Below are 17,974 nucleotides of genomic sequence, written 5' to 3'. Positions count from 1 at the left end.
TCGTATGCAGGGTGATCCATTGATCGTGACCGGGCCAAATATCTCACGAAATAAGCGTCAAACGAAAAAACTACAAAGAACGAATCTTGTCTAGCTTGAAGGGGGAAACCAGATGGGGCTATGGTTGGCCCGCTAGATGGCGCTGCCATAGGTCAAACGGATATCAACTGCCATTTTTTTCAAATTGGAACCCCCTTTTTTATTACATGTTCGTGTAGTACGTAAAGAAATATTAATGTTTTAGTTGGACCACTTTTTTTCGCTTTGTGATAGATAGCGGTGTAATAGTCACAAACGCACAAGTACGTGGTAACACGTAACATTCCGCCAGGTACAACTCAGATATTCAGCATTAAATGAATGCCACACGTACCTGTAATTGCGATGCCGTCACTCCAATCGCCAACTGACAACTTGACAGTGGCATTTTGAATTGTACGTTATGGTAGTCACTGTTTTTATGTCGTTCTGATGATAGCCTGAGTAAATCATTTATGTTAGTCACTGATGCGTCTTGTATATGGACCGTGATAACCGGTTTAGCATCAACTAAAGCCTGAAGATGGTGCACTGATGCACCGAAATTGTTGGCTGCGCAATAAATGTCATCATAAGGACGGCTGTGGATGTTTCATTTTCTTATAATACTGTACGGTCGTAGTCCCAGTCAAATGGATGGACACACAAAAATTATTTGCGATGTTCTCCTTGACCCTTCTGTCTACATCTAGATCTACACCTACTAATTCCGCTATGCACCAAGCGGTGTGTGGCGAAGAGCACAATTCGAACCAAAGTCATATCCCTCCCCCCCCCCCCCCCCACCCCACCCACTGTTCCACTCGCGGATCGCACAAGGGAAAAACGATTGTCTGAACTCCTCAGTACGAGCTCTTATATCCCTTATCTTTAAATGATGATCATTACACGATTTTAAAGTTGGTGGTAATAATATATGCTCTACATACTCGGCGAAGATTGGATTTCGGAATTTAGTGAGCAGCCCTTCTGTTTAGACTGCCGTCTATCTGCTAGTGTGGCCCACTTCAAACTTTCAACGAGATTTGTAACGCTCTCTCGATGTCTAAGTGTACCAGTGACGAATCTTGCAGCTCTTCTTTGGACCCGCTCAGTTTCTTGAATCAGACGCAACTGGTAAGGGTCCCATACAGACGAACAATACTCTAAGACTGTACGAACTAACGCATTGTAAGCAATTTCCTTTGTTGAAGGACTGCATCGCTTGTGGATTCTACCAATAAACCGCAATCTAGAGTTCGCCTTACCCGTTACTTGTGTAATCTGATCATTCCATTTGAGATCATTTCGAATAGTCACACCCAGATACTTGACCGATGTTGCCGCTTCCAAAGTCTGATCATTTATTTTGTACTCATACATTAATGGGGATTTTCGCCTTGATATACGCAGTAGGTCACAATTATTGATATTGAGAGATAACGGCCAGTCATTACACCACGCATTTATTTTCTGCAAATCCTCATTGATTCGTTCACAAATTTCATATGATACTACGTTCCAGTAGACTACAGCATCATCGGCAAACAGTCTAAGGCCGCTGTCAATACCATCAACCAGGTCGTTTATGTAAATCGTAAAAAGCAGAGGACCTATTACGCTGCCCTGGAGCAAACCTGAAGTTACTCTTGCTTCTGTTCAAGTTACCCCATTCAGGACGACATACTGCCCCCTGTCTGTTAGAAAACTTTCTAACCAACCGCATGTGTCACTGGATATACCGTAAGCGCGCACTTTTTGTAGCAAGTGGCAGTGCGGAACTGATTCGAACGCCTTTCGGAAGTCGAGAAATATGGCAGCAACCTGGGAGCTGGTATCTAGAGCCTGTTGTATATCATCCACAAAGATTTCCAGCTGTGTCTCGCATGACCACTGTTCCTAAAACCGTTCTGGTTTGTGCAGAAGAGCTGCTCAGAATCTAGAAAGGTCATTATGTCTGAACACAAAATATATTCCATGATTCTACAACAAATCGATGTCAGTGAAACTGGCCGGTAATTATGTGCATCCGATTTTCTACCCTTTTTATAGATACCTATGACCTGGTCCTTCTTCCAGTCCCGTGGAACTTTCAGCTGTTCCAATGATCTCTGATAGACGACGGATAAGAACGGTGCTACATTTGTAGCATAGTCAACATATAATCTTACGGGGATACCGTCTGGGCCAGATGCCTTTCTAAGGATCTTAACTGTTTTACAATCCCAGATACATAAAACACAATGTGAGACATACTTTCGTTTGTTCGATAATTGAAATGGGGAATGGTGCTGCAGTCCTCTATCGTAAACGAGTTTTTGAAAGCTGGGTTTAGAATTTCGGCCTTCTGTTTATATCATCATCAGTTACATTACCCCTACTGTCAGCAAGAGGAGGTACTGAATTACTTGGGTAGGGTTCATAGATTTTCCTTACGACCAAAATTTTTTGGGGTTATTTTTAGAATCTGCAGATAAAATATTGCTTTCAAATTCGTTAAAAGAGTCTCTCATTGTCCTTTTGTCTGAACCATTCTGATTTTATGCCCATTTTAATGTCCATTACCAGTAGTCCCGATACTCTTGATCAGGCAGTGGAACTAAAGACGACTTTTACCTTTCCAGGGTAGGTCTGTCAGACAGGTGACTGACGCTGTGTCCTCTGCCCGGCAGGTGTCGTGGATGCGGCGCGAGGAGGGCGGCGGCCTGCAGCTGCTGACGTTCGGGCCGCACACGTACAGCGCGGACGAGCGCTACGAGCTGAGCTACGAGCCGCGCCAGGGCGACTGGCGGCTGCGCATCCGCGCGGCGGCCGAGCGCGACCAGGGCGACTACGAGTGCCAGGTGTCGGCGCACCCGCCCGCCGTCTTCCGCGTCCGCCTCACCGTCGTCGGTCAGTACAGACAGGCGCACAAACTCTGTCACCTCACAGGAGGAACCACGCTGCTACCGTGTAACGCCGCCTCTAGTCTCTAGAGCTACGGACGTCAAACGTATTTACTTAAGAACCAATATTAACTTCATAGGCCGGCACCTGTCGCCGCCTATGAAACTATCTTGTTAGCGCTTGTGATTTTTTGGTAACCTACATAAATCATGAAAGAAGGTTCTATACATGAAAGAAGCCTGGAGATACAGGAAGGTCACAGATAGATTATACCGGGTGATCAAAAAGTCAGTATAAATATGAAAATCTAGTACTTTCCGCCACAGAAGTCGAACGCGGGGCAGAACAAATGGACGTGGTCAGCCGATGGAGAGCTCCGCCTCCGCGGCGGCTGTTCCGCGCAGCGGCTCTCGCGCAGCGAGGGCGCCACCGCTACGCCACGTGCAGACAGCGGCCAATAGCCGCTCCCTCCGGTTTCGTATAAAGGGACCCGCTCTGCCCTAGTCCAGCCCCTCCTGGATGACGAACTTCGCCGTGACATCTACCCTTCCTTCCAACTATAACCTGGCCTTGTTCCCCTCCCCCCCTCCCCAGGGCCGCCCTTTTTCCTCTTCCCTCCTCCTCCCAGACCGGATTTTCCTCTTTTCCCCCCCTCCCCTGAGACCCTGCACCCCATACTTGCCTCTTGTCTTCACACATCCCTCCCTCCCTGGCCCTCTTCAGCGCGCCCCCCGCTCATCTCCCCCATCTCTTCCCCTCCCTCCCTTCTTCCAGTCTCCCTCATCTCCTTGCGCCTAGCGGATCCTCTGTTTTGATCATCGTCAGTGTGCCACATCAGTGTCGTGTTTAGTGCCGTTTATCCTGTGCGTCAAGAGGTGTAATTTTAATTTTGTACTGCCTTGAGGTTCGCTGTCAGTGTTTGTTATGTGCTACGCCATCCGTCGATACCTTTTATGCTCCAGTCATACTGTGCCTTGTGTTCTTTTAACTGTCGCCGTGTGTGGCTTTTTGTGTGTGCTACTTTTATACAGTTTTTTATCTCCATGTTACAGTCACCCCGTTTTTTGTCTATTGCCTTCCATGATGTTCCCCCTTTTTCTATATCTATGTTCACCATATTCTCTCCTTTGTTATTTTTAAATGTCTTCTATTGTTTGTTCTATGTCTTTCGGCTGAAGAGCAGCGCATATGCTGCTGCCAGCCCGCCCCGATGGGGAATTGAAATACAATAAAGAAAAAAAAAAAACCTACTCCAGTCAGTCTGGTACTCGCTCTGGATTTCGTTTCTATCCCGGCAGTACTGCGTTCTGGTTGTTGCTCGTTGTTGACATTTGTGTGGCTCTGGTTCCGAGTGGATTTACTGTTGGTGTCTGGTGTTGTGGTTTCCACAAGCCTCCGTTGTTTATCTCTTCCTTGTTGTGTCGGTCATAGTCGGTCGTGGTAGGTTGTTGTCAGTTGTCGTTGGTCTGTCGCCCGAGTCGTCCTGTGTTTGCCCGGTGGCGCGTGCTTCACCGCCGGCGGCTTCCCCGCCTGGCGGCTCCGATCCTCAGCCCAAGGCGTTCCCGCAGTTGGTTTTGGTTACTACACTTAATAAACCACGGGATAATGTAGATAGAGAGGTAAAAATTGACACACATTCTTCGAATGACATGGGGTTTTATTAGAACAAAAAAAAAAAAAACAACTAAGTTCACAAAAAGTCTGAGAGACGGCTCTGGACAGCAAACCGTAACTGCTACCGTGACGGGTGAGAGGTCCGTCGATATGTTACAGAATCGGATCATCCCCAGCCTGCTAGAACGTATGATGTTTATGCAGGATGGCGCTCCACCCCATATTGCTAGACGTGCGGAAGATCTCTTGCGCGCGTCGTTTGGTGATAATCGTGTGCTCAGCCGCCACTTTCGTCATGCTTGGCCGCCAAGGTCCCCAGACCTCAGTCTGTGCGATTATTGGCTTTGACGTTACCTGAAGTCGCAAGTGTATCGTGACATCTCTAGGGATGCTGAAAGACAACATCCGACGCCACTGCCTCACCATAACTCGGGACACGCTTTACAGTGCTGTTAACAACATTATTCCTCGACTACATCTATTGTTTCCTGTAAAGAACATCACCTTTGCTTTGTCTTACTTTGTTATGCTAATTATTGCTATTCTGATCAGATGAATCGCCATCTGTCGGACAGTTTTTGAACTGTTGTATTTTTTAGGTTCTAATAAAACCCCATGTCATTCAAGGCATGTGTGTCAATTTGTACCTCTCTATCTACATTATTCCGTGATTTATTCAGTTTTCAAATTTATACTGACTTTTTGATCACCCAGTATAATGGTAAGACAGAGATTCAGGAACCAGGTCTTAAACTTTAAGACATTTCCAGTGGCAGACGTGGACTCTGACCACAATCTATTGGTCATGAACTGTAGATTAAAACTGAAGAAACTGCAAAAAGGTGGACATTTGAGGAGATGGGACCTGGATAAACTGAAAGAACTAGAGGTTGTAGAGAGCTTCAGGGAGAGAATTAGGGAACGATTGACCAGAATTAGGGAAAGAAATACAGTAGAAGAAGAATGGACAGCATTGAGACATGAAATAGTGAAGGTAGAGGATCAGGTAGCTAAAGAGACGAGGGCTAGTAGAAATACTTGGGTAACAGAAGAAATACTGAATTTAATTGGTGAAAGGAGAAAATACAAAAATGCAGTAAATGAAGCAGGAAAAAAGGAATACAAAAATGAGATCGACCAGAAACGCAAAATGGCCAAGCAGGGATGGCTAAAGGACAAGTGTAAGGATGTAGAGGCGCATATCGCTAGGGGTAAGATAGATACTGCCTACAGGAAAATTAAAGAGACCTTTGGAAAAAAGACAACCACTAGATGAATATCAAGAGCTCAGATGGAAACCCAGTTCCAAGCAAAGAAGGGAAAGCAGAAAGGTGGAAGGAGTATATAGAGGGTCTACACAAGGGCGATGTTCTTAAGGACAATATTATGGAAATGAAAGAGGATGTAGATGAAGATGAAGTGGGAGATATGATACTGCGTGAAGAGTTTCACAGAGCACTGAAAGACTTAAGCCGAAACAAGACTCTGGGAGTAGACAACGTTCCATTAGAACTACTGACAGCCTTGGGAGAGCCAGTCCCGACAAAACTCTACCATCCGGTGAGCAAGATGTATGAGACAGGCGAAATACCCTCAGACTTCAAGAAGACTGTAATAATTCCAATCCCAAAGAAAGCAGGTGTCGACAGATTGTGAAAATTACTGAACTATCATTTTGATAAGTCACGGCTGCAAAATTCTAACGCAAATTCTTTACAGGCGAATGGATAAACTTGTATAAGCCGACCCCATGGATGATCAGTTTGGATTCCGTAGAAATATTGGAACACGTGAGGCAATACTGACCCTACGACTTATCTTTGAAGATAGATTAAGGAAAGGCAAACCTAAGTTTCTCGCATTTGTAGACTTAGAGAAAGCTTTTGACAATGTTGACTGGAATACTCTCTTTCAAATTCTGGAGGTGTCAGGGGTAAAATACAGGGAGCGAAAGGCTATTTACAATTTGTGTAGAAACCAGATGGCAGTTATTAAGAGTCGACGAGCATGAAAGGTAAGCAGTGGTTGGGAAGGGAGTGAGACAGGGATATAGCCTCTCCCCGATGTTATTCAATTTGTATATTGAGCAAGCAGTAAAGGAAACAAAAGAGAAATTCTAAGTGGGAATTAAAATTTATGGAGAAGAAATAAAAACTTTGAAGTTCGTGGATGACATTGTAATTCTGTCACAGGCGGAAAAGGACTTGGAAGAGCAGTTGAACGGACTGGACAGTGTCTTGAAAGGAGGATGTAAGATGAACACCATCAAAAGGTAAACGAGAATAATGAAATGTAGTCGAATGAAATGGGGTGAAGCTGCGGGAATTAGATTAGGAAATGAGACGCTTAAAGTAGTAAATGATTTTTGCTCTTTGGGGAGCAAAATAATTGATGATGGTCGAAGTAGAGAGGATATAAAATGTAGACTGGCAATGACAAGGACAGCGTTTCCGAAGAAGAGAAATTCGTTAACATCGAGTATAGATTTAAGTGTCAGGAAATCGTTTCTGAGAGTATTTGTATGGAGTGTTTCCATGTATGGAATTGAAACGAGTTGACGATAAATAGTTTAGACAACAAGAGAATAGAAACTTTCGAAATGTGGTGCTACAGAAGAATGCTGAAGATTAGATGGGTAGACCACATAACTAATGAGGGGTTACTGAATAGAATTGGGGGGAAGAGAAATTTGTGGCACAACTTGACTAGAAGAAGGGATCGTTTGGTAGGGCATTTTCTGAGGCATCAAGAGATCACCAATTTAGTACTGTAAGGCAGCGTGGAGAGTAAAATTCCTAGAGGGAGGCCAAGAGCTGAATACACTAAGCAGATTCAGAAGAATGTAGGTTGCTGTAGGTACTGGGAGATGAAGAAGCTTGCACAGGATAAAGTAGCATGGAGAGCTGCATGAAAGCTTCACTGGACTGAAGACCACAACAACGACAACAACATAAATTAGCTTTTTATAAGCTCCCCAATAGTCTAATATCAGTACGGGATCGATAAGTTGGTCATCGGTCCCTTACAAGAGAAACCAAACATCGCAGCCCCCTCAGATACGTGGTGTTCAAAAATTCTCTCCTCAGTGCCGTGTGATTGTTCGCCTGCCAGGGTTACTTCCCTATAAGTGGACTCTCCCAACATTCGACTGTTTCGTTTACCACAGCCAGCGTCAGTAGTATCGTTGGTGTGTGTCGTTACGTGTTGACGTTAAGGTTTAAGTTTAGTTCCTTTGTTTCGTTTTTGTAACTGTTAAAATTGTGAAAAAATTGAAGAACGTGTGTTTTTAGTAGAACAAGTGCTCAAAGCTGGCGGTAAATACACACTTTCAATTCTTCAAACATTTAATTCAGTTTTTCCGGAGACAACACTCCCACATAGCGATACTGTGCGAGATTTGCTTAACAAATATCTAAGTACGGGTTCAGTGACAGATGCACCGAGAAAGGTCGTCCAAGCGTTTTGTCTGAGGATAAACTTCTCGATATTTCCGATAAAATGTCCATGAGTCCGAACAAGTCAGTAAGAATACTCGCCCAGGAAATCGATGTCAGTGTCAAAACGACCCATGCAGCTGTAAGGAAAAAAATAGAAATTTTCCCTTACGAAGGGACAGCCGTGCAAGAACTGAAAAATACTGATCATGGCAAGACTCTGCATAATTGTCAATGATTCAAAAATTTCGTTCAAAAAAATGGAAGGGATATTCTTAATGAAATGTTTTCCACTGATGAGGCTTGGTTTCATTTGTCCGATTACGTGAACTCTCGTATGTGGAATACTGCAAATCCATTGTGTATTCATGGGAAGCCACTACATTCTATGAAAATAGGAGTATCGATTGCAATTTCTAGACGGCGGATTGTGGGTCCCACATTTTTCAACGAAACAATAAACGCAGAACGATACTGCAGTAAAATTCTGCACCCATTCGTAGGAGAACTTATGTTAAGTGAAATACTGAACGATAATTTTCAACAAGATGATGCAAGTGCGCATACAGGTCGCGTTTGAATGTCACTGCTTGCTTATGTTTTTCGTGATCGCATAATTTCACAGGGACTTTGGCCTCCACGATCACCTGACCTAAGATCACCTGACTTTTGCTTCCGGGGTGCAGCTGTCTATAAAAACCGTCTAAAATCCACTTATGAATTGAAAATTCCAATGTCCACTTTCACTGCTTTTGTTAGAGAAGAAATGTTACAGCTTGAGTTTGGAATCTTGTTTACAGGAATTGAATTGTGTAACCAACAACAAGGGGACACTTTCAACATTTAATGTGAAAATTTGGAATTAAAAGTGAATATTCAATAAATTAATATCTTGTATTGCACTGAGTTTCATTTCGATGTATTCACTGCGCTATTGGGCACGCGTGGCTAACAATCATACGCCACTATTGGGAGCCTTTTTGAACACTCCGTACAATGGTAAGATGGCCCGTAGATAGCCCGTCAAAAACTGAACACAGATAAAAGATGGAAATAGGATAAAGGTGTACCGCAGTGTGATAAAAGAAGCAAAGTAGAAACAGGCAACGTTCCAAGCTAAATATGTGCAATACCGAGCGAATTGTTAGAACCACGGGTCGTAGTTGTGTGGTCACGGTGTTGGACTACAAAGCGAAAAGTGGGCGTTCAAACCTTCCTTGTGCCGAACTCTTTTCTATTTATTCACAAAATTATGAACTGCCCGTCTGCTCATTCATATGTCTGTTCTCCTTCTGTAGTCGAATATGACTCGTGTGTCAAGAATATATTACCGTAGCATGTAAATGTGGCGAATAGAGAGAACACGCGAGGTGCCACTTAGACCTCTCACAGAAATGAAAAAGAAAACAAGTAAACGGGTGTGGGCTATGTTGCAACGAAGGAATTCAAGAGTAAAAACTTCCAAACCATAACGCAAGAGTCATAAAAGGTGGTACTTGCGTAGAACAAAGAGGAGGTAGCACTTCTGCAGGTCCGTTCGTTACACCTTGTTGTTGCAAACGGACGTTACAGCACGATACAGACGCAAATTTCAATACAGTGAACAGACACGTCAACGACCGGACCGACAGTTGCTAATTCTGTGAACATAAAAATTGAGAAATAAGTGAAATGTGAACACGTATCTCCCCATTCGCAGTACAAAACGGTGACCACAGTTGTGCAAAGTTGCTCGATATTGCAGATGTTGATCCTTGGCCATTCACTGTTTCTTTTTTCCCACACTTCAATACACATTCTCCCTGTTTTCGTGCTTGATCTGTGTTCAGTTGCCGGTCGTTGTGCCCGAGTGGTTCTAGGACATTCAGTCTGTAGCCAAGCGACCGCTAAGTCGCAGGTTCGAATCTTGCCTCGGGCATGGATATGTGTAATGTCCTTATGTTAGTTAGGTTCAAGTAGTTCTAAGTTATAGTGGACTGATGACCTCATATGTTAAGTCCCATATTGCTCAGAGCCATTTGAACCATTTTTAATGATAATGTACACTCCTGGAAATTGAAATAAGAACACCGTGAATTCATTGCCCAGGAAGGGGAAACTTGATTGACACATTCCTGGGGTCAGATACATCACATGATCACACTGACAGAACCACAGGCACATAGACACAGGCAACAGAGCATGCACAATGTCGGCACTAGTACAGTGTATATCCACCTTTCGCAGCAATGCAGGCTGCTATTCTCCCATGGAGACGATCGTAGAGATGCTGGATGTAGTCCTGTGGAACGGCTTGCCATGCCATTTCCACCTGGTGCCTCAGTTGGACCAGCGTTCGTGCTGACGCTTCATCCAGTCCCAAACATGCTCAATGGGGGACAGATCCGGAGATCTTGCTGGCCAGGGTAGTTGACTTACACCTTCTACAGCACGTTGGGTGGCACGGGATACATGCGAACGTGCATTGTCCTGTTGGAACAGCAAGTTCCCTTGCCGGTCTAGGAATGGTAGAACGATGGGTTCGATGACGGTTTGGATGTACCGTGCACTATTCAGTGTCCCCTCGACGATCACCAGTGGTGTACGGCCAGTGTAGGAGATCGCTCCCCACACCATGATGCCGGGTGTTGGCCCTGTGTGCCTGGGTCGTATGCAGTCCTGATTGTGGCGCTCACCTGCACGGCGCCAAACACGCATACGACCATCATTGGCATCAAGGCAGAAGCGACTCTCATCGCTGAAGACGACACGTCTCCATTCGTCCCTCCATTCACGCCTGTCGCGACACCACTGGAGGCGGGCTGCACGATGTTGGGGCGCGAGCGGAAGACGGCCTAACGGTGTGCGGGACCGTAGCCCAGCTTCATGGAGACGGTTGCGAATGGTCCTCGCCGATACCCCAGGAGCAACAGTGTCCCTAATTTGCTGGGAAGTGGCGGTGCGGTCCCCTACGGCACTGCGTAGGATCCTACGGTCTTGGTGTGCATCCGTGCGTCGCTGCGGTCCGGTCCCAGGTCGACGGGCACGTGCACCTTCCGCCGACCACTGGCGACAACATCGATGTACTGTGGAGACCTCACGCCCCACGTTTTGAGCAATTCGGCGGTACGTCCACCCGGCCTCCCGCATGCCCACTATACGCCCTCGCTCAAAGTCCGTCAACTGCACATACGGTTCACGTCCACGCTGTCGCGGCATGCTACCAGTGTTAAAGACTGCGATGGAGCTCCGTATGCCACGGCAAACTGGCTGACACTGACGGCGGCGGTGCACAAATGCTGCGCAGCTAGCGCCATTCGACGGCCAACACCGCTGTTCCTGGTGTGTCCGCTGTGCCGTGCGTGTGATCATTGCTTGTACAGCCCTCTCGCAGTGTCCGGAGCAAGTATGGTGGGTCTGACACACCGGTGTCAATGTGTTCTTTTTTCCATTTCCAGGAGTGTATAACCATAATTAATGTGGCAATCGAAAATACAAGGTGATTTTTTTTCCAACGCTTACAAACTCCAGGAATTGATCGATGACAAGAGACGGAATAAACAAGTCTAATGAACTTATGTCCAGAAATGCATAATTTCCATGCTAGAGACCGTTTATTCAATCATACATTGTTACAGAGACTTCGGTCTGATACGCGCTGCACCATGCAGCCACAGTTACAGTATGTGTTGAAATTGACTTCCATGTGCCTCAACGCACCGTGTAGGCACCTCAGCATGTTTTGTCTCTTCCGTTTACATCGGCCAGGCTGCATCCGAGAAGTGTCAAAGGTAGGATGAATATGCTGCTCCAGGGTCTTCACATCTGGAATGGCCTCTGCATACACGGTACTTTCGAGAGGGCCCATAAGCAGAAATCGCACGGGTTGAGATACGGTGAACGAGCTGGCCATGCAACTGGACCACATCGTCCGATCCGTCGACCAGGGAAGACACGATTGAGATGCGTACAGACGTTAGCGGCGAAGTAGGCTGGGGAACCATTATGTGGCAGCCTCATAACCCTTCGAATCATCAGTGGCACTTCTTCCAGCAGGCAAGGCAGAGAAATCCGCAAGAAACTCCAATAGTTCCCGCCTATTAGGCTACGTGGAAGGAAGATTTGTTCCAAAATATGGTCGCCACCTATTCCGGCTAACACATTCCCGCTGCACCAATGATGATGATTTGCTGTCTCCCTACCATGGGGTTCCTGGATACCATCCCACAGTTGACTGTTACGAAAGTTGAAGATACCACTCCGCGTAAAGGTGGCCCCATGTGTCAGTAGGATGGACGACATAAATCCCTGAATCGGGATGCCTGGTGAAGAAACCAGTGACAAAATAGCTGCCGATATGGAAAACGTGTCGCTAGCGAGCCCTGCACATACTGTACGTTATAAGGGTACGAAAAATTATGGAAAATGTTCCACACGGTTGTCTGGCCTACCCTGTACTGGTGGTTCAACTGCCTGGTACTGACACAGCGGTCGTCTTGCACAGTGTAAATCACATTTTCCTCCACGTCTGGTGCCCGAACATTTCGGACACGTCTTTCATGATTCCCTGCTTCCTGAAAGAGTATGTCTCAGAAAAACGCAAAACACTGTTGGAAACATTGAAGGCTGTGATTGTTGTCGGCGAGGATAGGTCTCCAGATACAACCTTGATGCCTGCCTCCCGTTGGCATTTGCCTTTCCGTAAGTAAACACCATGTCGGCAAGCTCTCGAATCGAATACGGAACGATAGTGTACAACACTGTATCACATCCACTACAAGGTGAGAAGTGAATCAGACCAATGACTATGGCAGGAGAGAGCGCTAGGCCATGACGTTTGAAAACATTACCACCCTCTAGAAGGAAACCATGCATACTGTAATTGTGGCTGCATGTTACGGCGCGTATTAGATCACAGTCTCTGTAAGAATGTGTGATTGGATAGATGATCCCTAGAACGGAAACCTTGCATTTCTGCACGTAAGTTCATTAGACCTTTTTTGTTCCCTATCCTCTGATCTACCAGTCTCTAGAGTTCGTACACTGCGGAAAAAATCAACCTGTGTGATGTCATTCGATGTCACTGATTAAGCTGAAAGTATAGCTGACAAAACAATGCTCTCATTCAGTCTGCTGCTAAAATCACGACGACATTGAGACATATTTTGGACATAACAAATGAGAAAGATTTATGTTGATGAAGCTACTGATTACAATCTGAACTTTGTTCATAATGAAAAAATGAAAACTTCAGCAGTGCAGCTACGCAGTACGCTCTCGTAAGTCAAGCAGATTAGGTTACAGGGCTCGATACAGTTGATAAAACTGACTGAAATGCCTGGAAGAAGGAAGGAAGTGTGACGTGTAGTGGTGACCAGATATGGGCATTATTCGAACACATTTGGACCTGGATAGTTATTCGAGTAAGCAGTTCATTTAGACAAATGTATTCACAAATAAATTACTTGCAACTTAAATAACGAATTACGTAGAATGCCAGCATATTTCCTTTGTTTACCCGTTCTACAGATATCTGTGACTAGTGTTCGTTACCTCGACTCTCTACCGTTTTATCAAACTGAAACCAAGCATTAGTAATTAGATCCCGTGGAACTGCCTGCTGATTGATACGTATCACCAACAGTTACAAAATTTTTTTTAATTTATTTATTTTTTTGAATCATCAGCCTTCTGACAGGTGTGATGCGGCCCGCTACGAGTTCCTCTCCGGTGCCAACGTCTTCACCTTAGAGCAACACTTGCAACCTACAGCCTCAGTTATTTGCTGGCGTTATTCCAATCTCTGTCTACCGTTACAGCTTTTACCATCTAGTAACATGGAAGCTATTCTCTGTGGTTTTAAAAGATATCCTACCATCCTGTAGCTATTTCTTACCAGTGTTTGCCATACATTCCTATGACCGCCAATTCTCCGGAGAACCTCTAGGTTCATTACCTTACCATTTCACCTAATTTTCAACATTTGTCTCAAATGCTTCCACTCTCTTCCTTTCCGGATTTCCAACAGTCCATATTTCACTACCATAAAATGCTGTGCTCCAAACGTACGTTCTCAGAAGTTTCTTCCTGAGCTTAACGCCTATGTTTGATACTAGTAATCCTTTCTTGGCCAAGAATTACCGTTTTTCCAATATTAGTCTGCTTTTGATCTCTACCTTACTTCGCCCGTCGTGGGTTATTTTACTGGCTCGGTAGCAGAATACCTTCATATACTTCGTCACCATGAATGTTAATGTTAAGCTTCGCGCTTTTCTCATTTCTCCATCTTCTCATTACTTTCGCCTTTCTTCGATTTACTCTCGGTCCATATTCTGTACTCATTAGACTGTTCATTCAGTTCAAGAAATCCTGTAATTCTTCTCCACTGTCACTGAGCATAGCAATGACATCAGCTAATATTAACATTGATATCCTATCACCTTGCACGTTAATTCCACTCTTGAACCCTTCTTTTATTTCCGTCACTACATCACTGTGTTACAACCTTCTTAATCTGAGCACTTCATTCTTGATGTTCCACTATTATTGTTCCCTCTTTGCTCTTGTACATGTTGTATATTACTCGTCTTTTCCTATACCTTTCCCCTATTTTCCTATTGTGCCTCATGCGGCCCGCGGACCGCTGTTACCCCTGCTGTAAGGTTCCGTTTTCACCAACTGACGTACAGAAACCTAAAAAAGACGAACGCAAATAGACGTAACAGAGCACATATTTCAAAACGAAATTTTGTTTTGTATTGTTAAAGAAGGGTTCAATGGATTCCGAAAGTAGGAGAGGCAAATAACAAATGTTGCTCGACGAAGGAAAGAAGGAAAACGGCAAAGGAAAGACTAAGAGTTTATGCAAAGCGAGAAAGTGCAGGATATACAAGTAACATCACTGTCTTACAATCTTTTTAATCCGAGCATCTCTTTCTTCGTCTTCCATTCTTATTGTTCCCTCCTGGCTCTTGTACACGTTGTATATTACCCGTCTTTCTCTAAAAATTTCGAACATCTTGTACCGTTTGACACTGTTGAACGCTGTTTACAGGTCGTCAAATACTATGAACGTGTCTTGATTTTTCTTCAGTCTTGCTTCCATTATCAGCTGTGTCAGAACTGCCTCCTTGTTCTGTTTATCTTCCGTAAAGCCAAACATCGTCATCTAACACGTACTAAGTTTTTCTTCTATAATTTTCTGTACATTTGTCAGCAGCTTGGATGCGTCATCTCTTTAGCTGATTGTGCGATAGTCCTGTGACCTTCGGCTCTCTCTATCTTCAGAATTGTGTGGATGATGTTTCTTCCGAAAGGGGATGGTACATCGCTAGACTCATACAGTCTACACACGAATGTGAATAGTGTTGCCACTTCCCGCCGTGATTTTAGAAATTCTGATAAAATTTTACCTTCTCTCGTGTCTTATTCGACCTTCTAAATTTTGATTCTAATAATGAATCCCCTATCTCTTCTATATCGAATCCTGTTTATTCTTCTGTCACGTTATCAGACAAGGCTCCATCCCCCACCGCCGCAGAAGCCTTCAGTGTACTCTTGGCGTTGAAGTTTGAACTACCTGGCGATTTGGTAATTGCTTCTGCGGGAGTCATTTGCACAAGAAATTGTTAAAGGAGTTTCTGTCGGCATGGCCGAGAGCGCTGGACGCAATATGCGATCTTCAAGCAGCGCTCGATCTGTGTCACGACAGCGGAACATACCATAGGCAGCAGTAGAGCAATCTCTATTGCAGTCCCAGGCTGTAGTGGATGCAGGTGGGTTGTCACATTCAGTAAAGTTTGTAACAGAATATAAACGTGGTAGCAGTTAACAAATATTACCCACTCACGAGGAAATTAAAACGTGTTTCTTTCATTGGTGTGTTCGTTACTTGTCATCCCCATATCCTTACAAATGTTACCTGAATGTTTCATTGTCCTGCCACCACTCATTTGTCAAGGGGCTCCTGTCAAGTAGCGAAAGTTTAACTATAGCCACCCTGTACGACGCTAGCGCATACTAACTGTTTCCACGGGATGAGCACCAACTAGTTCACTCGGTAGTTGCCAAATGAAGGCTTTACGTGACTACTCTATGTTGAGCATAAAGTTAGACGAAATACGACTTAATTAAGCTAGCTGCATTTATAGCAGGTGCTCAATGTGGCGCTCGTCTGTTGAAATAGCCGCCCGACACCCTCGGGACGCATTGTAAAGGTCTCTGAGAATTTCAGCTGCCGCAATTCTAGCACTCATAAGCCCAATACTGCCTTACATCTCTTCATCTATTCAAAGACTGTTTGTTCATAACGGGTGACTATAATTAACGTGCAGCTATACTCAAAGAACCAGTGGCGGCTGTAATTACAGTTTGGCAGAGAAACTACACACATCAAAAAAAGTTTCCATCACCCCGGTTCCCAGAACTGCTGTAGATAGACGTTGACTGCGGATATTGTATCACAGACACAGTCCCTTTGATTGTTCAGAGATTTCCCTAAACTCACCCAAAGATCTAAACAACCTTGCATGAGCAGCGCCTATAAGACGGCGGGGGTCCGACAGCCGATAGGTTCCAGTCATTCCACCAGGAAGGAGGTACAAGGCAAAGTTTTCTGTAGTTCTACCATGCCTAGACGGCCAATACCGCGGTTCGATCGCGTCCGCATTGTTACTTTGTGCCAGGAAGGGCTTTCAGCAAGAAAAGTGTCCAGGCGACTTGGTGTGAACCAAAGCGATATGGTTCGGACATACAGGGAGACAGGAACTGTCGATGACATGCCTCGCTCAGGCCACCCAAGGGCTGCCACAGCAGTGGATGACCACTAACTACGGATTGTGGCTCGGAGGAACCCTAACAGCAACGGCACCATGTTAAATAATGGTTTTCGTGCAGACACAGGACGTCGTGTTACGACTCAAACTGTGTGCAATAGTCTGCCTCATGGGCAACTCCACTCCTGACGTCCATGGCGAGGTCCATCTTTGCAACCACGATACCATGCACCGTGGTACAGATAAGCACAACAACATGCCGAATGGACCGCTCATGATTGGCGTCACGTTCTCTTCACCGATGAGTGTCGCACATATATTCAACCAGACAATCGTCGGAGATGTGTTTCGAGGCAAATCAGTCAGGCTGAACGCCTTAGACACACTGTCCAGCGAGTGCAGCAAGGTGGAGGTTCCCTGCTGTTTTGGGATGGCATTATGTGGGGCCGACCTACGCCGCTGGTGGTCATGGAAGGCGCCGTAACGTGAATGCCATCCTCCGACGTATAGTGCAACCATATCGGCAGCATATTGGCGAGGCATTCGTCTTCATGGACGACAATTCGCGCCCACATCGTGCACATCTTGTGAATTACTTTCTTCAGGATAATGACATCGCTCAACTAGAGTGGCCAGCATGTTTTCCAGAACATGAACTCTATAGACCATGCCTGGGATAAACTGAAGAGGGTTCTTTATGGACGACGTGACCCATCAACTTCTCTGAGTGATCTATGCCCAATAGCCGTTGAAGAGTGGGGCAATCTGGACCAACAGTGCCTTGATGAACTTGTGGATAGTATGCCACGACGGATACAGGCATGCATCAATGACAGAGGAAGTGCTACTGAGTATTAGAGGTATCGCTGTGTACAGTAATCTCGGTCACCATTTCTGAAGGTCTCACTGTATGGTGGTATAACATGTGTGGTTTCCACGAGCAATAAAAGGGGAGGAAATGATGGTTCAAATTGCTCTGAGCACTATGGGACTTAACTTCTGAGGTCATCAGTCCCCTAGAACTTAGAACTACTTAAACCTAACTAACCTAAAGACATCACATACATCCATGCCCGAGGCAGGATTCCAGCCTGCGACCGTAGCGGTCACGCGGTTCCAGACTGTAGCGCCTAGAACCGCTCGGCCACTCCGGCCGGCGAGGAAATGATATTTATGTTTTCTGTGCAGGTTCCGGTACTCAAGTAACCGAAGTGATGCAAAACTTTTTTGATGTGTGTAGAAAGATATTGAAATGAGTTAGTGCGAACC

General features: G+C 45.2%; 1 protein-coding gene across 1 annotated transcript in view; it reads left to right on the top strand.

Moving 5' to 3' along the window:
* The window catches only part of LOC126457186 (irregular chiasm C-roughest protein-like), a 479,812-nt gene that overhangs the window by 369,946 nt on the left and 91,892 nt on the right, over nt 1-17,974 (top strand). Inside the window, exon 4 of the mRNA XM_050093278.1 lies at nt 2,691-2,910. Coding sequence (XP_049949235.1) covers nt 2,691-2,910 — 220 coding nt within the window. The remainder of the gene's footprint in view (nt 1-2,690; nt 2,911-17,974) is intronic.

Source organism: Schistocerca serialis, chromosome 1 (genome assembly GCF_023864345.2).
Source record: "Schistocerca serialis cubense isolate TAMUIC-IGC-003099 chromosome 1, iqSchSeri2.2, whole genome shotgun sequence".
NCBI classification, from domain to species: Eukaryota; Metazoa; Arthropoda; class Insecta; order Orthoptera; family Acrididae; genus Schistocerca; species Schistocerca serialis.
The sequence above is the reverse complement of the archived record's forward strand: the minus strand, read 5'-3'. Positions and strand labels throughout refer to the sequence as shown.